The 25,329-nt window shown below is 36.5% G+C and overlaps 1 protein-coding gene across 6 annotated transcripts in view; it reads left to right on the top strand.

Annotated features, from left to right (window-relative positions):
- The first annotated feature begins 1,906 nt into the window (after positions 1-1,906).
- Positions 1,907-25,329, top strand: part of LOC102688417 (tumor protein p53-inducible protein 11) — a 71,938-nt gene continuing 48,515 nt past the window's right edge. For 2 of the 6 annotated variants that reach the window (XM_069181600.1, XM_069181601.1), the window contains exon 1: positions 7,161-7,314. In XM_069181600.1, the coding sequence (XP_069037701.1) occupies positions 7,176-7,314 (139 nt within the window). In that variant the 5' untranslated portion in view covers positions 7,161-7,175. The other 4 variants (XM_069181602.1, XM_006642476.3, XM_015338448.2 and 1 more) reach the window with 4 other exon arrangements.

Genomic DNA, 25,329 nt, shown 5'->3' with positions numbered 1-25,329 from the left:
CTACACAGGATGAAAGGCCAATGTATATAAAAAGCCATTAAAAACAGACTGGGACACTAAGCTCTCATGCCCAGGTCAAACCTACCTTGAGGGAAAAGATCTTTGGGCCTTCTAAAAACTGAACTGTTCAATGGGAAATGAACCTCACGACCTATTAAAAATCAAGAGTGCAACTAACTAATTTCAAAACCCAACCATAACAGCAGTGATCTTAGGAAAACAATCATTACCAATCCAGTCCAGTTTTTGCTGTGAAGATGAACGCTTTTCACCATCACAGTGGTTTGCTTGGGAAAAGGCTGTATTATCTTTCCTCTCAGCCCATGTTGGATTTCTGCTTTCTTATTAATCACACCTAATTATATGCCATTTCGTTCATGACATCCGGAGGCCCGCATTTCAATTTGCCAGAAAGGAAATGATTCCTTTCAAGAAATGTTCATCCCTCTTTCTACAACTAGGATTGTTATTTTACTTTTAAATTGACAGACAATGTTAATAATTCCATTACTTTTTTACTTACTCTAATGGACTGTCACTGTGATGGGATAATATTGATGGACAGAGTGGAAGATGGGCTTTTCCTTTCTTCAAAAACTAAAATCATATCTCACTGAGTGATTCACGCACAAAATTAATCTCTGATAAAATTATCAATGTGTTTGCTTCCAATGTACATAACTAACTACCTTTTCTTTCCTTTCCTTCCCTCTCTCTGTATATTTGTAGGTTACAGATCATAGCATTCTTCAGACTCCCCTGAATATTTATTTTGAAGAGAAGAAGAATAACAAAAAGACAACTAAAATATTTAAACTCCTGTTAAAATTTCATTGCAACTTGTTCTTTTGCATAATTTAAAGGAGGGTTTTATATGCACTGCATGCTGGCATGCCCAGGGACTGAAAGGGATGCAGAATGCTTTAATTAGCTCCAGTATATAGGAATGTATGCAGCTATTTGTTCATGTAGTTCTGAAAGAGGTCTAGTGATGTTTTCTCTCACTCTGTGAAGCTGGAGGCTGATTGGCAATGAAGACCAGCAAAGCTGCAGGAGAAATCAGGGTGTCTGAAATGTCTGTGTGGGTGAAAATTAAGCAGGCTTCTTACTGCAGAATTAAGTACTGTTAGGCTCCAAGCTTCCTCTGAATACCATCAAAGCCATTCATTTAAACAGTTTCACCAGGATAACAAATGGCATGCTCTGGCTGTTTCTTGTGCATGTAGTGTGAAGTCTTTTCTGATGAAAATCGTGTGGCAGTATGTCTCTATTAATGCATTGAAAGTAATGTAAAATGTCTTTCTCCCCTGTTTTTTCCTTTATACAATATTAACAGTCGCATGTCAAGCAAAAAAAAAAAGGTAATTTATCAAATTTAGAATCATCTTTCTAAAGATTTTGATAAGCTGAAGATTTTCTGATAGAGTAATGATGATTCTAACCAAGCCGGTTAAATTCTCCATAAACAATCTGAACAAGTAGACAAGGAGAAGCTACCTGTCCACTTATTTGTTTCTAATCACCAAAGCGAAGGAAAGCAACAAAGAATTTTCTTATGAGCTGATCATCCCCTTCTATAAAAAAGACAATTGGCAATAAACAATCCCAAAATAATACTGGACAACAAATGTGGATAGTGGTAATGTGCATGCTGTGAGTCAATCCATTCCAAGTTATCAAGTATTTTAATTATGATTTTAGTAGAAGTAACAGCCACGCACTGCAGCTTCTTCCTAATTCCCCATGCAGATATTTCCTGAGGAAGAGTATCCGTCAGTGAAGGAAACTAAATATAATCTACCCCATATACAGTAGAATGCACAGTTTTAATGAGCAGCAATCCTATTTCAGCCTTCTTGAACAATTGTTTTTTAGAACAGTCTTGATAGCAATGACAGTTCCTACATGTTTAGTTCCCATGGTACATTCTAAGATTTAAGATTCTGATTTTGCAGCTGTGTTTCATTCATAAACTCAGAGTTACATGTTAGTTGAGTCCTGTGTAATAGACCTCTCTGGAATATGCTTCTTAACGTTACAGAACATAAGGGACAGAAATAAAAGGGCGTCGGAGAGCTGAAGACATATAAATGCATTGAAAAATGTTTGACAAAGGACGCCAGTAAGTCCATACTGTTTTCTGAACGTTTTATTGCTCGGCCAGTCTCATATAATATTAACAATACTGTCTTCGCGCTTTGCGTGAAAAAGGAAATGTACATTCTTAGTCCGCTTCTGGGATCATGCTTTTCAACGAAAAACACAAATCGCGGCCTCATTATTGCAAAAAGAATAGTTATTCAGCGCAGTTCACTGTCAAATGTGTTATTGATAAACTGATAAACGATACGGCACGAAAACAGTTAATTTTTCGATTTAGCCTAATTGCTATTTTTAGCAAGATGCACCAATGGCCAAAATTAAAACAAAAGTCTTTCTGTATAGTGCTGAGTGGTGCGTAAATGAGGTAAAGGAACTTTAAGAATGCGTATCATGGTGTGCATACTGTATGTACTGTACAATACTCAGTGGTTTCTATTTGCAAAAATGAGTTTTTTTACTCTGAAGTGATGATAAAAAATGCGAAATATAACATCCATAAATTGGAGAGAATGTATTGTCTTTGAAAAGTTCTAAGGACGTTGTATAGGCGATGAGTTACGGTAGTGGAGCGGTCTACTGTAGCTGTTTCATGTAAATTACGGTAAATGTGTGGGTTTTCTGTCGGATTCTCTGATGTGTTTGCTAAACCAAAGCAAAGCGATGTAAATATATGAGCCACAAGCCTTTCACTTACAGACCGAACACCAAGGAGATACAGAGAAGGCATTGGGATAGCTTGCTGTAAGCCTGTAAGTACACTCTTTATCCGTTTTCAATCGTTATGCTTTTTGTAGGGTTGTGACAGTTTTTTTAAAGATGATAGCAAGTATTTTTATAGGCATGGGTAGCTCCGCCGAAGAATCTGCTTTTGATGAGCTTGATAATATTCGATATAGTTTATTTATACTGATGGTAGTGCACCTGTGTACGTTATAGTTGTACAAACGTTTGTGCGAAATTTCACCCATTTTAGTTTTCACCTTCATCTGAATGCTTCAGAGAAAGCGTTTCTCCCCCCAAAATCATTCACTAAAGATGTAAGCATGGAACACGCTAAAAGTTGGCATTTATGTCGAGGCTGTTCCATTTGAAAACCTTGAAGACTGAATAGCAAATAAACGTAGTTTGACGGAAAATAGGAGCGGACTTAAGATCTTTTGCTTAAGAGGACGTGAATAGTTTTGAAATCTTGTAATACCATTAAGCTTCAGAGAGTCACTGGATTTTTCAAAAATTACGTCTGCTTCCTTAAAACGACTGTGCAATTTCAGACGGGAATTAGCTCTTCATTTGTTACACCTGAGCTGCACAGGTTTACAAAACTTGGTTACTTAGTGTCGTGAGCGAATTTAATAACATGGGTTTGATTCAAATGCTCTATGAATGGCGCAAGCAGGCGTTTATCCGCCTTCTCAATAAATACCGATGTAGAAAGATTTGCGGACTTTCATTTCTGAACGTGCACACGATTCTCGGCTTTGGCTATTCAAACCGTGTAGGTTTATATCGTTCAGCCAGGCTATAGATTTTACTTTTTTAACAGTTAAGAATTGTTCCTCGTTTGAAACGCTTGCCTTTTATCTGAAGTATATTCTTTCCCCGAGAAGAGACATCAGGTTTGAGATACAGTACGTTGCTCTTTACCGGTTCCAGTGTGTAAAGCAAAGGCTTGTAAAACGAAGAGTACGAAAACAGGAAACCGATTACAGCATTATATTTCACAACCCGTGAGTCTGTTCTTTTGTTTAAAATAGTAGTTATTGGTAGAGACACTTTGCAAGTTTGTGTTCCATAGTTCTGCGCATAATGTCTACGGTCTATATGTGATTTGCTCCTTTTGTGACTGATCAGTGTACGCTAGATGCTTTTTTGAAGGCTACTTCAAAGTGAAGACCTCTTGTTTTTTTTTTTATTGCTTTCTTGTTTTCTTTCGCCCTTTATGCTTATCAATGAACCAGAGTAATGCGTCAAGCGCTGGCTTCTAGACGGGTTCATAATGAATTCACAGCCCATTATAAGCCCTGCACTTTATTTCATAGCTATGCATAATGTATCAGTCCGTAACCCCAGGTTATCTTTAAAACCTAGTATTTTAAATAATTTGTATATGAATCCTGTGTGCACCCATTCAGCATGAAAAGTTTTAGAAGACCTTAAACCGACATCAAAACTTGATAATTCCAGTTGTTTCAGGGAACCTAGCTTTCGACACTCTCTAATATTACAGTCAAGGAAACGTCTGACTCGGTGTATTAATTCATAATAAAAGCTAATTAGCCGATATTCGCGAACGCGACCCATTTGTAAATATGCTTACAGTAAGTTTAAATTTAGATGCGAATCGGATGTTCCTTCAAACGTTTTTTTTTAAAGCTGTATAGTTACTGTTTCATACGGTACGTAGCTGTTTGTGGTTAAAATATCGCATTTTAGGAAACACAAATCTATTTTTTTGTCCAAATGTGTAAAGCAATGTGCACTCTGCTTGGTGGAAGCGTATTGAACTCTATAGTTTTGGAAGAAGTAACTGTAAATACAGGTATCAGTCTTCAGGTGCTATTTTTTTTCTCAAGCTCAGGAATATTGTTTTTGTCCTTTCAGGTTGCCAGCTATTTCAAAAGTGTCATATACACTGGGATAATTTGAACCTTTGCTTGCAGATTGATTTGAGCAGGACTAAATCTTTTTTAGAGATCTTTTCAAACCCTTGTTTCCCTGTGTTTGTGAAAGTATATCAACCGGTGAAGAACTTATTTAGCTTCCCTTCTTAACGGTAAAGACGCGTTTATGAATTAGTGTATGTACAGAAATGTTATAGTCCATTTTTTAAAGACTGATAGAAATGGATTCTCCAACACAAAACCTTTTATTCCGCTGAAAACCAATGTTCTGAATTATGTTTTCATTGTTATCTGAACAAAATAACATGGTGCTCATAGATCCATGTGTATTCTACACTGAAAAAGCAGAATGAATAATTCCTGTTTTCCCTTTTGATTGGTGTAGTCCTAGGTCCTATTACCTGTACATGCATTCCCTGTGTTACTGTAGTCTCTCCTTCATCACACACAAGTCACATCCTAGGATTCTGTGCCAGTGTTGCCTTTTCATCTTTATCCTCAGATCTAGTGCAATTCCTAATTATTTTCTATGAAAACCATGTGCTTTGTAGCTGTTGAGACTGCTGTATCATCTGGAAAGAACACATTTGTCAATATGAAGGATGTTATGTTGGTACGAGGGAGGTAATGACTTAATGTTGTGTGACACATACAGTATACTGGTAATCCTGTTTTGTGTTCTTTACTCTGAGGGTTTAGATAAAATGTACACAAAATAACAGAGTGCCAGATCTGATAAGCAATGAATCCTACAGTAAAGCACATGGGAAATTAAGTTTCCCACTGTAGGAAATGCGATAGTGCATACAATTAATATTTGTGTTTTCCTTTATACAAATATAGATCTAAATATACAATACTTTTAAAATGTATGAACACATGTTGTGTAAAATATATACTTGAATTTGACCAAATGCTTTTTAAATACGATTACCAACATCCCTGTTTCAATGGTTTAAAGCAAGGATAAGTGCTAACAATATACTCAAAAATAGAGTGCAACAAATTTTATGTCAGTAGTAATTCTGTTTTGTGTAGCATGTCAAGTCATCTCAAAGCCATTTACAGTGGAGGTAACATTAGAATGAATACAGTATGTTGATGCACACAAAGAAAAATAGCACTTCTGTATGACAACTTGCTAGAAATGCCTTACTGAAGAAATGTTTTTTTAAAATAGCCTTTGAAGACAGCATGGAAAGGCTCACACAGTCTCAGGCAGATTTAGGTGTAAATCCATGGAAAGCCGTGTCCCCCAGTCTTATGTCTTGTCATGGGGGCCCACCCCAAGTCAGAATTGTAAGAACTGTTAAGGTGTAGAGTAAAAGTGAGGTAGGAATGAGTCTTGATTGAGCTGATTTAGTTCTTTGGAGGTCAAGAGAAGGGTTTTGAAATTGGTTGTATATCGAGCTACCTAAGGAGCAGCATTGAAACCCAAAGTCGTGGGACCAAAATGCCTTCCTATAAAGGAAACGGTGTGCTAGCATGTAAGATCAATAGAAATATAATCTTTTTTTGCTTATTGAGTTGTGGCAGCACAGTTGAGGTTGAGTTTGTTTTCCAGCTGCATCAAATTCTTAGACAATGAAAGGTTGAGAAAACACTTCCCACAGGTCAGGCTGGGGGATATAGTTGTCTGCTCATGGCTGTGAAGACCATTTCAACAACCACAGACTCTCTTTGCAGACCCCACAAGAATTGGTTAACGAAAGGCTAGACCTTTCAGTCTCTTTTCTTCCTCTTTCTGCCATTTGTCTGCCTCCAGGGTATGATGTTTTTTCTGAAAGTGAGATCAGTTATGTGTCTGTCTTGAGCTAGAACATGTCACTGCCTCACATCTTAATGTTCTCTGTGATGGAGTGCATCCTTGAACCATTTCCTTTGGCCCTCTTACCTCATTTCCTTATTAACCTACGGCCTGAATCTTTCTTTGATGTAAGTTGAAGACAATGTGTTACACCTTTGCTAGCCCTAAAAACAATCTCATCTGGTTTTTGCTAAGAGCGGAACTGTAGGGGATAGATAATTTAATATTTGTATTAAAACTGTACACACTACAGCAGCTGTCCACACAATGTGGAATTGCCACTTGTGTGTTTCTCATGTCTCAGCTTATGAAATCTCACATGAAGGATAATGAGGAAGAGTAGGCAGATGTTTCTGACCCAACCATCTTTGAGCCACTTGCCATTTTACAGTGGCTGACAGTGCATTGCTGGGCAGGAGGTTCAGAGTCAATTGGAGTTGAGGCGTGTTCCTCACCTCCAGCACCACCGGCCTGCAAGCACCCAGGGAGCTTCAGAATCGCTTTGTCACCAGGGGCCAAGAGACCCATGGAAGATACTCTCACCTCAGCTTTGTTGGCAATTTGTGTGTAGATATCAAGAGGATCCTGATCATAGCTGGCTATTGACATGACCCACACACCCCAGATCCCGCAGCACCTGGATCATGGAGTTCACCCTGTGCTTGGGAGAGCACCTCAGGAGCCCACTTTACCCAGATATGACCTTTATTCAGGACAGTCCTACAGTAGATGTTCCCTTCTCCAGAACAAGTCTCCTCTCTGTCTTCCCTCTTCGCAGCAAAGGTTTGTCCACCCTTCTCTTATTTCTGTTTTAAATGTGTGAATTCTGACAAGGTCGGAAGTTCTGCCTGTATTAATGTACAGTAGCTGACCCTTACAGTCTTTTTAAATTGTGATTTACAGATTTTAGACTTACAGATTACAGATTACAGATTTTAAATTGTGGCCACAGTGGGCAGTATACGTTTATATTCTAATCTGCCAAATGTCCTGGGGAGCTTAATGTGAAAAACATCCATCATATTGTGTGGAACCATGGAGCTAAATGGTGATAATAACTGAGCATAGTACTGGAGGGACCTGGAAAATGCCGGTTTTGTTTAGCCATGTGCCAGTGTCCTCAGAAAAACTGGATGTACCGTAACTTAGCAGCTAAGTGGAGAACAAGGACTTTAATTGCTTATATGAAGGTATTTGGTGCTAGGCAGCTGAGCAGCGCTACTCTGTTCTGAGTTTCTTACTCAGCTGTAGACAGTTATGGATGTTACAGTATATGCAATAAAGTCAATTCATGTTTGATATCCTCAACATGCTAATCTCTTGATTATAAATGAATATTAAATTGCATTTATGAAGTACTTTTAATTCAAAAACATCTTAAAACTATATAATGGCATATCAGCTTTTAATCTCTTGTAATGTTGTAATGCAGTGCCAACATGAGGAGAACCACAAAGACACATTTCGTTACATGTTCTGAAAAGCAACAGAATCCTCTGCTGAATAAAAGCAGCAATAAATTGGCTATTTTTTAACCCAAAGCTCATGCTTGACTTGTGGCTGCAGCCTAAAGGATTTTTTAACCCAAAGGGGTTGTGATTTGTTCTCTCTAAACCACACATTTCTTTTCTGACCTTTGTTCTACCCAAGCTCACCAGTTGCTCTTGTAGGTTACTCTGAAACACCGATTTTTTTTTTAGATCGAGAACATGTGTAAGCAGCAGATAAATTAAGGCAGTAGTTTGTTCAATTAAAGGAACTATGGGCATCGGGGTCTGAATGGTTTTGAGTATTTGGTACCACTCTAAATTGGTCATCACAGTGGAGCAACGGTTAGCATTGCTGTCTAGTGGCGCTGGGGTCCTGGGTCCGATTCCTGGGTTGCTATCTGCGTGGGTTTACCATGTCCTTCCCTTGTTCATATGGCTTTCCTCCCATAGTCTAAACACATACTGTACTGGTAAGGTAATTTGACTTCTGGGAAAAATAGTGCTTGTGTGTCTGCGTGTGTGCCCTGCCTGTGCCCTGCGATGGACTGGTCTGTCTGATCCAGGATCTGTCATGCTTTGTTCCTGTTGTGTTTTGAGATAGGTTCCAGCTCCTTGCAAACCTGCACTGGATAAAGTGGTTAGAAAATTGATGAATTGCAAAAAAAATAACCGGTTTAACAGATTAGAGTAATAATGTACCAGTTCTTTAGGTATTCATGATTTAATGGCAACCTATAAAACCTGCTGGGTAGGACATTTCTGGGAGCAGGGATAGAGACAAATTAATATAAATTTAATGCAGAATTGTAATGCTGCACTTATGACCAGATTCTGAGGTATTTACTGATAACTGGTAGCATTATGGAAGTCACTGCTTTAAATCAAGAAAATCTATCCTGTATTTGTCTAACTTATAAAATAATTCTGTTAATTACTTAATTTACTGCTCAGCTAAAAAGGAAAATAAAGGCCTCTCAGAACAGAGACCTCTTCTCTCACCTGTAGAGCTCAGAAGAGGACAGAAAGAAGATTGGGTTGTCCCTTATTTTGATGTTTTCTTTGATAGTAGAGTTTATCAGACCTGACATTCTTCTTAGCCTAAAAGCATACAGTTGTTGCACAAATGCCCTGAAATAGTGATATTTCTTTTTTTTTTATTTCAGTCTTCGGTGTTACTTTTACCATGAAAAGACTAAATGAAATATTTATTCTCAGTATATTATTTGTTAAACAAATCTTATTAATTTGGTCCTGATGTTACAGATAACTACAGAAATTGGCCCTGCTTTTGCTGGATGCTCAGGTTATTGTTCCCTAAAATGCATTATATATTTTATTTTCCTGACAAAATGCAATGTTCCAGAAGAAGTCTGTGAACAGAATAATAAATCTTGTGACTGCTGTATTGATCTGAAAGGTTGCCCTGCTGTTTTAGATCCTGGAAAATATCATCGACGAACAGAGACACTGTCTATGCAGTATGACTGCTGGATAAGTGCAGGGCTCTCCATGTATTCTCACTGGACCCACTGCTTTGTCTTGACAGATGGCTCTGCAGAGTTCTTGGAAGTGTGCTGTGACTATATTGTTTTGCACCTAATTTAAAAGAGATGGCTGTCACCCTTGACTGGAAGAGATGTGAAATTAGTACTACTGCCTGGAGGGTTTTACTTAGAGACCACTTGTTTCCAAAGAAAAACAGTCTTGTAATTACTGAGACTTCGTGTAATCTGCTAAACCCAGTTGAATTGTTTGTTTTGTTCATGGTCAATAGTGATGGAGGGAAGGTGATGGAGCAGTTTATTGGGATACAATATGTTTTTAGAAGGTACAGTGCTAATGATATTTTCTGTCATACCATGAAAATATATCCAGTAGACTATGATTACTCTTAAAACCAGAGTATTGAAATACAGTATACCTGTATCTTATCAATGCCTTAGATATCAGTGTTTAATTTCCAATAATCTATATTTATTCCACTGTCTATCATTGTATATTTAAGTTTAAAATATGCAGTGATTTGAGGGTTGCGAAATCAATCATGAGTGATCATTGGGCTTTCAGGTCTTAGAGTACAAGGAAAGAGAGACAAGCTGTTTTTCATTGTTACATTGGTGATCTCTGAACTTTAATGATCATCTCGTATCTTGAGCAATAATTAGCACAGTACCTTCCCTCCTAATCTAAGAATTAAATACATTTTGTGGCTTAAAGTAGGAGACCTCTAGAGTTTCTTTCAGTGATTCAGAGCATTCCCACAAAGTTCTTTCCCAATAATCTAATGCACCTTTATTTAATATTAATGAAGTGGGTACATTTTATGCAGAATAATAAAAGTCTTCTGTGGACTGTGCTCATGATGGAATCCATTAAGAGATTTTGTCGTAATGTACTGTGTACATTTTCAGAAAAGGTTTTATCAAGGCAATTGTAATTCCAGTTATTCCACTTGTAAGCAAATAGGTTATAATTAAAGTTATCACTATACAGGTGACTAAGGACATCCTTCGGAAACCACATTGGAATGGGATCTAAACCATACTAACTGATCTGTTTTATAATGATGATAAGATCTTCTGCAACAATATTGACACTTTGGTTGACTGCTTTCATGCTTCTAGGTTTATTATTTCTCTGTGGCTGAATTCATTAATAATTTCTAGTTCACATGGCACAGGCACTGCATGTCTGATGCATTGGCTTTCTGGATTTAAGGGGTGTTGTCTTGGGGGTCCTTAGAGAAGACACAGCAGGTTGTGATGGATTCTCGCAGTTAAAACAGATGGTGGCCTACTTATTGTTATTATTTTTTAATCAGTAATCTATCATGAGAAATGTCTCTATGAATAAAGTACCCCATATTCATCCTCCAGATTGTCCTGTTTTTCACAGTTGAACTGATACGTACTGTATGGAGGTTTGCAAATTACATGGACAGGACTACATCATAGGGGAACTTCCTTTCACTAAATGAAGTCTTCATCCAGAATGGCTTTTTTATGTGTTTTGAATTTTTCTATAATGGGAAGCTTTGTGTTTGATAAACCCTGCCTTAAAAAGAAGCGTGTGCACTTCAGTTTCAATTTTCTGCATAGCTATTGACAGAGAGGGAGAAAAAAATTAATGAGATGAATTGTATTAAAATAAACAATCTGGCATGAGGTTGAAATTTTGTACGGTTTTATATAAATATTGTATACTGTGAAGAGAAAACATGCGAACACATACATCTTCAAAGGGAGGCAGCCAGTGAAAAGTTATATACTCTTGACTTTCTCTTGAAAAAGTTCAGAAAATAATTGGAAAATGTGTGTTTGGGGCATGGCTGTTCATTTTGGTATTGGTATTGGCTACCTCGATGTTTCCACTGGAAATCTCTCCATGGATGGTGTTAGCTACTCACAGCATCGAAGGAGTGTTTATGGAAATCTTTGTGAGTGCGCTGAACATGATTTAATGTTCAAGGTGGTTATTTTGTAGGTTTATATGCAGTAGGTGGGAGAGTATGTAATGTGCTGCCGTTTCCCTCTTTTAGAACTGACTTGAACATGCAATGCCAAAATGGAGTGATATCACAGAAATGACAGCTAGTTAGATTCTGAAAGAAATTTATCAGACAGTGCAAAAGAGTCTTACACGTGTAATGTATTTCCAAAAGGCAGATCAGCATTGTGATGCTCTCATTTCAGTTTCAAACTTCGAAGAGAATGAAGTGTCTTCAATATACTGTAGCTCTTATGCTTATTGCTCTGTGGTATACACTATGTAATTTTCCCTAATTTCATTACAGTTGATCGCTGATTATGAAGAACTGCAAAAAAGGGGGTATTTACTGTACATGCCTGATTCCATCAATTAAAGAACCTTGACCATACAAATGTCCATTGGGTTGGCATGTGTCCCAAAACCCCAAAAGAGTCCAAAGCCTTGATCAGAACTGTCTTTTCTAACTCACTGGCCATCAGTGGCTGCTTGAATTTTTTAAAAAAGAAACACTTTAATCTGCAGTTTGCAGTTGCCAGCATATAGTGGTTTGGCAGTGCAAGATTAAATTGCTTATCTGTAATGGGGGTTTCTTCTAAGATCAGAAACATTGAGCATTTGCATTCTATTTATCATAATGAATGTATTGGCCATTTTGTGTGGGTTGATATGGTACTTTTTTATAGAAGGAAAAGTTAAAGTACAATAAATCAGAATGAATGAAGGTCTTTGTTGCTGCCATCTGATCTTGAAATTGTATGATTGCTGGAGTAGTGAATGGGATTTGGTTGGATTTGAACGTTATTTTAAAACAGGCCAGACTTTCTTTTCTGTGATGGTAGTTTATGGCCTCTCAAACAATATCCATACATGGTCCTGTAACGGGACAAAACAACCTGCTATAAAACATTTCCTCACCAAGTTAGTGTTATAACGTTCAAGAAGAGTGCCTTTCCTTATGTAAGTCCGTAATCTCCGCCTCTTTTCTTCCTGCTCTGTTGAAGTCTCATTGTCTTAAATTTAAGACCTTATTTTGTTTTGCATTTCTTGTTAATCTTGTATGAAATAAACATTGTACAATAACAAGTGCATGATAGTCACAGAAAAATGAATAGTTTTTAAATATCTTGGTATTGTTTAATGGGAAAAAAATAAGACTAGAAGTTGAAAAATAATTAATTGAAAGCTATGTATGAAATACAAGAAAATAATTTTTGTAAATGTGATCGTGACATGATTATAAAGTCCAAAATCTTTAAATCGGAAAATAAATCTAAAAATTAATGTAAAAGAATTACATTCCTGGTTACTGTTGGTATTCCTTTGTAAATCTTTGTATCTTTGTAAAATTACAAATTGCCCTTCAGTTAAATATGCTGTTACAATGGATTTTCCCCATTGTTATGACTTTCGTACATGACTGCTGACTTTCAAAGACAAAGTAGGTACATTTTATGCAGAATAATAAAAGTCTTCTGTGGACTGTGCTCATGATGGAATCCATTAAGAGATTTTGTCGTAATGTACTGTGTACATTTTCAGAAAAGGTTTTATCAAGGCAATTGTAATTCCAGTTATTCCACTTGTAAGCAAATAGGTTATAATTAAAGTTATCACTATACAGGTGACTAAGGACATCCTTCGGAAACCACATTGGAATGGGATCTAAACCATACTAACTGATCTGTTTTATAATGATGAAATAAGAAGGGTGAGCATCAACGAAGTCTGGAAAATTATAGTACCGTCCAGATTTATTTATTCACTTGATGAAATAGGAACAAATGCTATTATGTTTAAATTATAACACTATTAGAATTTATAATTAGGATTAGTGAGACACTTTATCCGATTTTGTCCTCATTCTGCTAAATGGTGTTTTGTTCCTGGTTCTTTGGGAGCATGATTAAATCTGGAGGACACTGTAAATGTGTCGAGGAACTGGTGATGCCCAAAAAAGGTCATTGAACGCCTTTCACTGTCTGACTACATTGCACGGCCTCTTCCAATAAATACATAAATAAAAGATGTTTTGTTCCTCTTTCTCTGGGATTATGATTAAGTCTGGAGGACACTGTAAATGTCTCATCTTGTGTCCTGTGCTCCCAGATATAAGTTACCGTGCCTCCTCCCAGACACAAGGTAAGGAAGGATGCTCTCTTTCACTTAAAGAACTTTTTTAAATTTTTAATTGTTCATTTAAAAATTTCACACTAATATTTACCAAAGATGAAACAGCTAATTGCCCTCTCAAAGGGCTACGATCATTTGGAGGACTCCCGAGTGGCTAAAACCGTAAAGGTGCTCACTTGAAGCACCGGCTGAGCTCTCTAATCCACACACCGAGAGTTGGAGGTCACTGTCTGGCTGGGATTCCCTCAGTGGCAGCCAGACGCCACCATGCTAGTGTTCGGATTAGCTGGCCAGCACTCTTGGCTTGCTGACAATCGGTGACTCCTGTGATGGAAACAGGTGGCTTCAGGCTTGCAGTAATGTTAGGAAAAGATGTAATGGTCCTCTGTGTGGTGCTAGATCTCCTGTCAGGCACTGGGGATCTTGCAGCTGCACTGAAGTGAGGAGGTGAATGACTGAAGAAGGCGGGTATAAAATCAGATCAGAATTTTCTGTGGGTGTCGTTCTCATAGAGTTAAAACAATGGGCAAATGCATTTTGAGTGAGTATAAAGTCTATATTGTATATAAAGTAAAAAGGAACAAAATGGTTATTAAACGCCTTCCATTGTGTGACTAAATTAGATGACCTCTTGCAATAAATACTGACTAGAGGGAACTTTATTCTGCATAAATTATGTTGGGAAAAATTATTGAAGATCTTCATGTAGCTCACACTTAAACATGTACCAATGACAGTAATAGCTACAAGCAAATGAAACAAAAGACCAAAGAACCTTTGGTGTGCTTTCTCTTAGGTTAGGTAACCTTTTTTTTTCTATAAAACATTCCTGATTTGTTTTAGTACCATAGCCCAAGGAAGCCATTTCCGAAATTCAGGACTTAAGAGTACCATGGTCCTACTCTATATTAAAGAATATGTGCAAACAGTTGGTTTGATATGTTACCACATATTCCAAAACAGATCTTTCAAGGATATTGGCACTATAATAAAGAAGGGTTTTTTATTGCTGCATTATGAGATGATCAGTTCTTTCCAGTGTCTGTAATGCCTCATGCCTCCAGAAATGAAGAACTGACCTTTTGGAGTGGGTTAGTCCCTGACCAAATTACTTTATAGCAGCCTCTTTCTTTAACTCTTTTCTGTTGTGCAGTTGTTCTCTGAATTATTCACTACTGCCTTTCTTCTGCCTGTTATTGGCCAATCTTACTGATTCCTCCTTCAAAGTATATATGTTTTATAAATAAAAAATGCTTGTCAGAGTTGAAGAAGAAAAGAATGGGCTGCCAAATAAAATCACGGCTACTTATCCCCTAATATTACTACATGGATTTCCAAAGACCACTTTTTTTAATACGCCTCCTGGAATACGCCTCCTCTCCCCGAATTGCTGGCTAAAATGTCAAACCGAAATCGAATCAGAAATGGCAATTCCTGCTATGTAACAGAGTGTATCTACAGCAATGATTAATTTAAAATCAGTGTAATTTGCATTGCTAGAACCCATCCCCAAGATCTAAGAAAGCTGTTGTACTCCTCTTGCTCATTTATTTGCAAAGATAAATTAAAATGGGAGATATGTTTAAAAAAAAAACAGAAGAAATGTATGCTTTCTCCCCTGTATCCTGTCTTTTATGGAGTGTTTCAATTCTAATTATACTTTGTGGGAAAACTGAAGCCATACACACAATAGTACATTGTGTGTGTTGGACGTTTTTAGACATGACGTTATATGTCCACTAGTAAAGAGGACCTTTCTTTTCAATATACTGTAAATTCCCTTTCACATTCACAAACAATATGCACAGTATATTCATTGTGATAGGATTGTCATGCCAATTTTTTTCTGAAGTCAAACAAAATTATTTTAGGCTTCTTTTTGATTACATTTTAAACTCAACCTGATCATACACATAGTACAACAAAATGAAATGATTCTTCCTCTGAATTGCTTCTTGCATAATACTGTATATTCCTGAGGGCTTTTCTGTAAGGATGGCAGGGTTGCATGTTATGCTGTGCACTGTGAAATAACATTAAAGAAGCAATCCTAGACATCCAAAGGCATTTTGAGTGCAAACACTACGTTCAGCAAGGTTAAATTACTACAGTAAGGAATTCATCCATAACATCTCAAACGGTTATTCCCGGACAGGCTGAAAGATTTATTTGTAAGATTTTGGACCATAACCCTTGAGTATTTTAAAATCCAGTTGTGAACTCATTTATCCCCTTAGATGTTGCATTTTAAAAAGCTTTTATTCTAATGCTAGTTGCAGATTTTGTCAGGGGCTTTCCCTGCCTCCCCACTAATTTTTAATCTTTTTAATTCTTTTTCCTGATTTAAGACTGTTTTGTCTTTCTTTTGTAAACTGTTCCTTGGTTTGACAGTACTAAAGGCCTGCTTTGTAAACCAGAAGGTGCCTGTCCTTTAGAGTATAGTTCCCCTGTCTGTTTCTCCAGCAGGGAAATGTGCAGTATGTCTATGTTGAGTATGAAAAGCTTGCTTCATGTCTGTCTGAGAGAACGATACAAATCGTTCCCATTCTCAGATAGCATTGACAGTATTCTTCATTCCTTATTGTATTTTGAATTTACCTACTCATGGTAAACACCTATACTTTATTTTTACTTTTAATCGTTAACATAAATTATGCCAATGGTAATATTTTGTGTGGCTAAATGGTACGAACAGTCACAAAGTCAGATTAGGTGGTTTTATAAAAATGCAGTTAAGGCACTTAAGCAATTAACAGACCAAATTTAAAAGGGATCAATGTGCTCCAGTTTTCCCAGTGGATTTAAACTTTGACACTTAGATTTTTGTGGCAATTAAAGAGCGGTTAATTCATTTCCGATGCATACTGTCTCGTAACAGTTTAATTAAAATGCTGTTACTTCTGTCTAGAAATACTCATTATCTTGTTGTGCACTTAACATGACCAATCCCACACACTCTGGGTTTTACTCTTTTCTAAATTTAATTAAAAGTTTTTAGAATTTCATGATAATAATTGGCACAGGATAACCCAAGAATGCCCTTTAAGAAACAAGAGCAACCTGTATAATCCCATGTTACTGCATGAAGCAGTAGTTAATACATTTTACATTTGTATCTTTAATTTTATCATGGCTTTATCCTAACTGAATGTCTAGTTATGTGTACTCTGTGGATTTATTTTTCTCTTGAGGATTAAAACATCTTTAAATTGCCTTGGTGAACCCACGTTCCAGTAAAAATGCAATGAACTGCATAGACCCAGTTACGCTGAGTGCAGTTTTCCAGTTAAGTGCGCCTACAGTACAAGAACAGTTTAATGTGGTATCTGATTCCCTTCCTTATATGTAGACAAGTTTGCTAAAAAAAACCTTGCACGTGTTTTGATCTTGTTCATGTTGGTTATACACAATTGCAGTCCTTAATGGGCTGAACGTCTTGACCAAGCACAGTGTAAAGAAGTAATATCAGGATAACAAATAGACAGTTTAGTGCTCTGGCACTCAATGGCGGAGTATTGTGCAGCAAAACGTAAATGACACAAATTTTTCCCTACCTCATTTCATCATGTGTACCCTTAAGGAATCCTTTTTATGACTAAATTAATTAGAATTTGTCATTATAATAGCAGAAAAAGCAAAAGAGAAACCCTAAAGACAATTTTAGACAACAATGCAATAAACAACATGATTTCCCTGTGTGTTGCTCTGTGTCTTGCTTCACAAAGGCTTTTCTGAAAGTATACAGGGAAGGTATTCCTATAAAGTTAGTTTTGCGTTTATGTTCAATATCCCATTGAATACCACATTAACATTTATGGTACATCATAAAGTGAATTAAAGGTTTGATAAAACCTAAAGATTTGTTTTCTGGTCGAGTAGTGAGCTACAATAATATGTTCTTGGATGCATGCTGTGCAGAAGGCCTATGCTTTTGTGGTCACTCATTCCATAGTGCTTACTATTCTGTTCTTTAATGCAAATCAATACTTTTGAAGTGCAATAATGAAAATACAGTTCCTGCCTATTTCTGTTGTTTAGCCTTTATCCTCAAAATATGTGCTATTAAAGATCTGTATTTCTTGTTGTTCATTATGCTAAGTAATCAGTCCTTCTTATATATCTAACAAACATTCATTCTCACTAGCTTTCTGTGATGTGCACCGTCTGTGAATTTGTGAGGCAGATTAGGTTGCTTTTTAATGTGGCTGTTTGATTTTTAGCTATGAATGTGTTTGTTTGATGGTCTGCCAGAATGACTTTCAGCAAAAGCTTGTCATTTGTTCTTTATTTCTAGATAAGTTTATTTCATGGAAGACTAAGTGATGTATTTGTTTTTAAATTTAGCAAGTTTAAGCCTCAGTATAGCACATTTACACTAAATATATGGAAAGTACCAACCTATTTTTGTTATCCATAAAACTGTGACTATTATAACCATATTGCCTTGGAATATCAACTACTCGTACTGGTAATCTTGTTGACAATTTTTTTTATGTATAGCACACTGAGATTCATAACTATATGAAATGTTTATTGTTGTTGTGATTATTATTAAAGTGATCTAGGTATTTTTAATTAAATATACACATTTTGTTTGTGTATATTCTGCTAAAATATTTTAAATACTAAGATAAGGGGACTAAATTGTCATAAAGAGCAATAATTAAGTTTACAGAGTTCTCCAAAATTAGATGCAAAGTTATCCAGAAACTGATTAATATTTCTTCACTGTGTAATCTACTTTTTGGTCCTCTGTTGATTTAATTTCTTAGAGTAGCAATTTATTTTTCTTTCAAACATTTGACATTTTATCACAATTCTCGGTTTTGATTGTAAATATTGTCTTTATCTTCCCACACAAATTCACAGGTATGTATTACCATCAGTCTGCTTCATGGTATCCGCCTCTGTGCTCACACCCAGCAGAAAACACTGTAAATCATTGTCCTGGTGAAGAGTCATGATCCTAATTCCAGATTTATTCCAGGGTTATTCCTATGAAATTCTTAGGATTTCTAAGACCGAAGACCTATTCTGCATACTGTATATGCAGAATAGATGATACAGTCCTAGTGAGACTCTGCAAATTTACCTTAAGCTCTTCAGGACCATTTAAAAAATTGGTGCCGGTCTAGCCCATTGGAAATAAATGTGACCAAGACTAAAGAGCTTCTCTTCAGTGTTTAAACTGACTGTGTGTACAGATGGCTTATAACAGCCTTGTTGAGAGTGTTTTGTCATTTAATATGACAGTGTGCTATGAACATCTGGGGTTGAAAGGTAAAATCTATCTATATAGAATTGTGAGAATGGCAGGAGACATAAACGAGAAATGGCAGACCCAGGCTGGTGATTTATACCACAATTCAGCAGCATAGCCTATCCCACCCATCCATCAGGGACGTGGTTTAGGGGACCGAAGTCAAGTCCTTTGTTCCCTGTGTAAAAACTACTGAAGGAAGGTAATTAAATGGGTTCTCCCCACTTCACCCAATTTATTTGCTGATTTATCTGTCCTGTGCTGTTATGATTTTATGCATCTGTGTGTGATTTTATGTGACTATTTTGTGATTTTAATGTTTTCCTTTGTGTGCACCTAATGTTTAAAGTACTTCTTAGGGAGAACCAAAGACACATTTTCTCAAGAGTGGAAATTAAGCACTTCATCTAGCTATATGGTGCTTTTTTGTGGCGTGTTGAGTGCTACAGTATTATAGGTTGAAAGTTGATTAATTCATAACGCTTAGCTCCTACAGAGACTCAGTTTGTTGTAGTAATTTGCGTGCTCAGCAGGGATGTTTTCCACATGAGATGTCTTAGCAGTTCTCTTGACTTTACAAGTCAAGGTCATGCCAAATGTTCTGTATGCACACCTGTAAGGAACGATATACAGTTATTCCCCTCAGAGCTGTTTTCCTCTGTACGCTATCATCAGGTTGACATACAGTACTAGAATCCTGCCTCTTGTTGTCTTGTGGCTGACAGATCTCCACCCGAAAAAACACATATGTTCTTTTGATTATTTTGATTCCAGAATGTTTTGCAAAAGGAGAAGATAGCAGTACTCTGTGCATTGAGTGCAGAACAGTGGTAAAATAGAACATTTGGCAATATGAAGGAAATAATGGCTAATAAACAATGAGCAATTTGTAAAATGAGAGAAAAAAGTCTGGATTGCAGAATAATTCCAATCCATTAAATACCCCTCTTCAAGTGTACAGTAATCCATCTCTTCCCCTGGACAGATCAGTGTCCTCTAGCAAAACGTTTTGATTTTTTTGAAAGACTAGATCTTAAAGAATAAATATGTAAGGCATCACGGTGGCAGTAAAGGAGTCTTGTTAATTAATATTTATGTGATACATGTATATTTATACGGGTGGCATAATAAAAATGTTGAAGCTGCAAGGGATAGCATTGACAAGTGTTTAATTTCAGAATTGCTGTCATAGGAGCGGTCCAATTTGAAAGTCTTATTTTTGTCTTTGAAATATGTGCAGGTGATAAAATTACATTAAGCACAGAGTTCATAAATAAGTGTGTTAAAAAATGCAGATAAAATGTCTAATATAAACAGAACTTCTATCTCAATAACAAACTACATTAACAGAATTTTCATACATTATTCAATCATATTTTATGTACTTTTTTGTAGTTGGCAGTCAATTCTTGTGCAAGACTCAGAGAATTCTTTGGGTTTGCGAATGTGTGTAGTAATGTAAGGATCCAGATCTTCTGGGTTGACATTATTCTTTAAGACAACGCCTTTCTGAGCACGGTCATTTGCCCTAATAGTTACCTATCTGCTTATTATCATCCGCTGCAGCATTTTGCAAATTACTTTTACACCAGAAACAAGCAGCATACTAGACTTTCTTCAGCAGCAGAAGAGGAGATATTAAATCTGAGTGGGATGTGAATGAAATGAAAACATCAGTCCCGTTTTTAACTAAATTAGATTTTAATTGTTACATCAATCCGCACCTGACATTTAGGACCTGGTGATGGCAAATTCATAATGCCTTTTGAGTGCCATCATGAATTTGGCCAGCAGGGTACCAGTGAGAATTTATTTGCATCATATTTCAGCCACTGTCTCTGACAGGGAAAGAAAGTAAATCAATAGAGTCTGAAAGCTGATGTGCTTACTGAAGCCTTTTCATGGGAACAATATGGAATTGTAGTATACAGTATTTTTAATGGAAGTATAATAGATTACTAAAAGCTAATGTAGAGTACTTAATGGATCACACTACTGAAATTGTGAATTGTGTATTTGAAGTACTCTATGCAGTATTTAAATTCACATTGACAGAAGAGTGGAAAGTTTAACTGTTTATTTGTAACATCTTTAAACACCTGGTGGGATGTCAGTATATTATGCTGTGCTGTTGCTGACCATGCACAGTTCCTACAAATTACAAACAGCTGGGTTTCCCTGTTACCCTGCCCTGTGTGCTGAGGTCCACAACCTGATTCTTAACGAGATCCTTCCAAATCTGCTGCATAAATAGCATGTAGCGAATAATCCTGCCCCCCTCCCCCCCCCAGTCAACTCTCAGCTATCATGACGTCGTTAAAAATACGGTGCCAGGAAGAGTTGCCTTCCTGCTTTTGCTTCAGCATCCACAACCCCTGACGTGCAAGTGTGAAGTGTCAACAGGATGTGTTGCGGATAAAACAGTAAGCTAAACCGAGCATCAAAAGAAACACCGCTATTTATGGGGTTTTTATTTGAAAAATTCAAATATTTTAGATATTGATTGTATGTTTTGGTGTCATTTTGATTAATTAATCAGTCATGTCTGACTGTGATAGACTTGGTTAACTTGGAATGTTGCATGAACATTAAATCTCATGTGTTGAGTGTCAATCTTCACAGTGAGAGTGTTGACTGGTCATGGGTGAAGATGTTTAATGTTAACTGTGATGAGAATCAAGAAAGCATGGAACCAATATTCCCTGTTTATCAAGAGAACAACACCTTTGTGTCATTGTTTTGTTGGAGCAGTATCTCGGGTGGACTTACCAGGAATAGATCCAAGATGTCATTGGCGAACTGAACTGTCGTGTGGACCACCCTGATAAATGACCGTAGTGCAAACGTGTACCAGTGTTGGTCATAATGGAAAAACTCAAAGACCAAATGGACATAATTGGCTTGAGCTATGATAAATAATAATACTGGATTTAAGAAAATCCTTTTTGCCTTATTAATGGGGCAAGTGTTGAATGAAGTCAAATATAGACAACTGCTGTAAAAGTAAATTCAAGTATTGCAATATAAATTAGGAATAAATAGTTGCTTCTAATGAAGGGTCAGCCAAGCCCTAGTGAGGCTTTTTTTCCTTTTAACGATTAGATTTGATTGAATCACTACATAAACGCACTGTGTAGTTTTCCTTGTCTCTTACAGTGGAAGCTCTTCGGTTCTGAAGCAGAATTGGTTATCAAGCTGAACTTTAGAAGTCAAACCCTAGTATCTGTTCATATTTCAGAATTGTTGGAATTGGAAAGGGCAGGCTGTTGAGTGCTGCTTGCTTGGAGATGAAGAGAATTCTGAAGTGCTTTTTCAAGCTGATTGTGAATAAAATACGTAATAGAGCTCAATGATGGGTCACAAGTGCTGCTCAGCAGAAGGCTTATTGACATTAGCAGACAATGAGATTCCGTTATCATTCACTATATCACAGTCGGCTGAAATTATTCCAATGATACCTATGAAAAGGCTGAAACAGAAATGACCTTGCAGTTTTTTTTAACTTGCTGAAAGTACAACCTCACATTTTTTTCTGTTTTTTTGTCAGGCTGTTTTCTACTAGGTGTGGTTTTAAAATCTGCTTCTCACACTTGGAGGATTCTAGAATTTTAAAGAGCCGATTTCCATTTCCATTTTCCCTGTTCGATGTGTTATCCTTTCCTGTTATTTCATAAATCAATCACTTTCTCTGTAAATGAGCTGTTTCATTTAAAACATGTCTGATTAAAAGGATTTATTGTAAAACAAAGTGTGCAAATGTCAAAAAATAGCATTATTTACTGTGCTGAAAGGCTGTTCTACATCAGTCTGTTTTCATCTGTAGAGGTAAAGAGAGGTGCGCAGTTCTGTAGGACTGTTCTTATATCTGCAGTGTCAGTTTAATGCAGACAAGAATTTACCATGCCAGTACAGTGCCTCTGAGGGATGTTTCTGTTTTCAAAATAGAAGAAGAGAGAAAAACATTTAAAAAGTGAGGATCTGAAACAGAATGGAGCATCATTGCTGGGAGGAAAAAAAACATTTAACATCAGTTAACAAAATATTTTGTCTTTCATCTGCTTTAATGCCAGACTTTGATCAGCAAACCAATCACAACATGTTCTCCAACAGAATACAAGATCAAGAAAAGATTCAATGTTTGCTTAAAAATGACATTTTAACGAAGGTTGACAGTAGTCATTAAGCATGATAATACCAAATGTTTTTCTTGCTTTCAAGTACGTGGACTATTCAGATATTTGTGATTGATATTTGTGTGGGTTTTATTTGTCGCTGAAAAGCATGTTATTGCCTATTTTCATTTTAAAAAGTATGTAAAAGCCTTTGAGGAATTAATGTTTTTAAAACGATGCCCTTACGTTTTTCTGATAATGTTAACATCTGTAATGTTACCAAGGCAAAAAAAATAGCAGGAGGCAGAACTCCTGCTACAGTGTGATAAAGTGTATAGACAATGACTGAAAATATGAGATGCTGTATGATTTGAGGGAATACATAAAATTAGTCAGCCATTATACATCTTTATGTTAGAGCACATTGAGGCATTCAAACTTTTCTTTATAAAGTCTGTACAAGAACCCTGACAAAACAGAAGCAACAATAGGCAAAAATAGGTTTCTTATCCATCCAAATGGATAGGCATAGGCTTTTAGGCTAAATTCTGATCACTTTTCCAAGGAAAAAAAACCTAGTTGTTGTTTTTGGAGTATTGTATCCAGCTAACAAAAACCTTTGTGCTGATGAAAGATTGGATGATCTTTACAAAGAAAACCCAGTATCCTTTCTCTATAAAAATATTTTATTTTATTTTATTTCTGCAGTGGTATATCTTAATACAAAACATTTTTAAGAGTGGGTCTCAATTACTTTCCAGTGCCTGCTCATTCAGCAAGTTTTTCACATTTTGCTTCAAGGCCCTAATAGCATAGAATGAAGACTTGGAAGGTTATGAATAAATGCATAGACATAAATTAATTAGTATGTTATGTATGAAGGAATTAAAATGTGCTTTAAAAATTATAATTAAATATGGTAAATGTACTAAACTGTGGTTAATAAAGCAGAACTGCATTAGATAAATTACTCCTCAAATAGACTATAGCTTTGAGTTAAATAAAACTATGAATTTTATTAATTTATGTGCAGACTTGTCATGCTTGATTTCCATAGTAATTGACCTAGACTTTGTAAGATTTTATAAACATGTTTTGACTACATGGGGTTAGGAAGCTATCTTTGTAAATTCCATGGATGTAGACATTTGGGACCATGTTTCTCAGAGTTAAGCAACCTCCTGTTATACACTTTAACTGTGTTTTCTAGGATAGGGAAAAGAAGCCAAAATAAACATGAAATCTACTGTAGAAATGTTTGCTTTTTATTTAATTTTGTTTCTGATAAATGGGGGATTTCCTTTATAATAGTCAATAACACAGAAAATGTTTTCAAGCAAATATGTAATTAAACGTAACACACCCAATGCAAAACCACATTTTTGAAACCACATTATTGGTATGTTTATTTTTAGGTCTATATTATAGTGTAAAGGGTTGTTTTTTAAACTGTTTTGTTGTGGATGACAATGTTGACTAAAACATGCAGAACCTGGTGAATTTATGAGCTTTTTCTGATTTTGGTTTCTGCATGATCAGACACAGCTGTGCTTTGTACTTTTTCTTAATTTACATTTTCCGAATGATTACTTAATATCACTCCATATGTTTTCCTTAAGTTTAAAGTGTAGGAAACTTGTGTGGAAAAGTCAGCTCCTTTAGGGATACAGTCATGATGAGCCAGTATTTGATTAGGGAGTTGTACAGCACCCAAGAGTAACTCTGGATTGCAACATAATGCATTTCACAATCATGTCCTGATTATCCTAGGTATCTCATGCAGTGCACAGCAGAGTTCCATTGATCTTCACACGTTAAGTGGTCTTCAGCAGGAAACTTAAAAGGGTGAATGTACTGTAGTGCAAATCGAAAATCAATCCTATAAACTGTATCGCACTGCAGTTCAGAATGTATTAGGTCATTGTATCGTAAAGGCATGCTCTGAAACATGTCTGTAAAGACACCTTCTGTATAAAACAGCACGTGGACAAAGTAGTTTTGTATGTCACTAGGTGGCAATATCCCATATTCACAAATGTAATCTCGGTCCTCCATCCTTGGCTATCGAGTACTGTATGGGTACCTTTATACCTTCTATGTGTGTATAAATATGTATCAGAAGTAAATAAGATGAATAACAATAGTGGGTAATTCAGGCAACGCCTTGTGCTGGGAGCACGGAAGTATGGAAATGAGTGAAACAGCTCAGTGCAGTTTTGCCCCAAGCTATTCAGAGCTGGAAACTGTTTCCACACAGACTGTCCAAGGATGCTACCTGCAGCAGTGACGTCATTTGCCTGTGTGGCAGTACAAACAT

Source organism: Lepisosteus oculatus, chromosome 21 (genome assembly GCF_040954835.1).
Source record: "Lepisosteus oculatus isolate fLepOcu1 chromosome 21, fLepOcu1.hap2, whole genome shotgun sequence".
Taxonomy (NCBI): domain Eukaryota; kingdom Metazoa; phylum Chordata; class Actinopteri; order Semionotiformes; family Lepisosteidae; genus Lepisosteus; species Lepisosteus oculatus.
The sequence above is the reverse complement of the archived record's forward strand: the minus strand, read 5'-3'. Positions and strand labels throughout refer to the sequence as shown.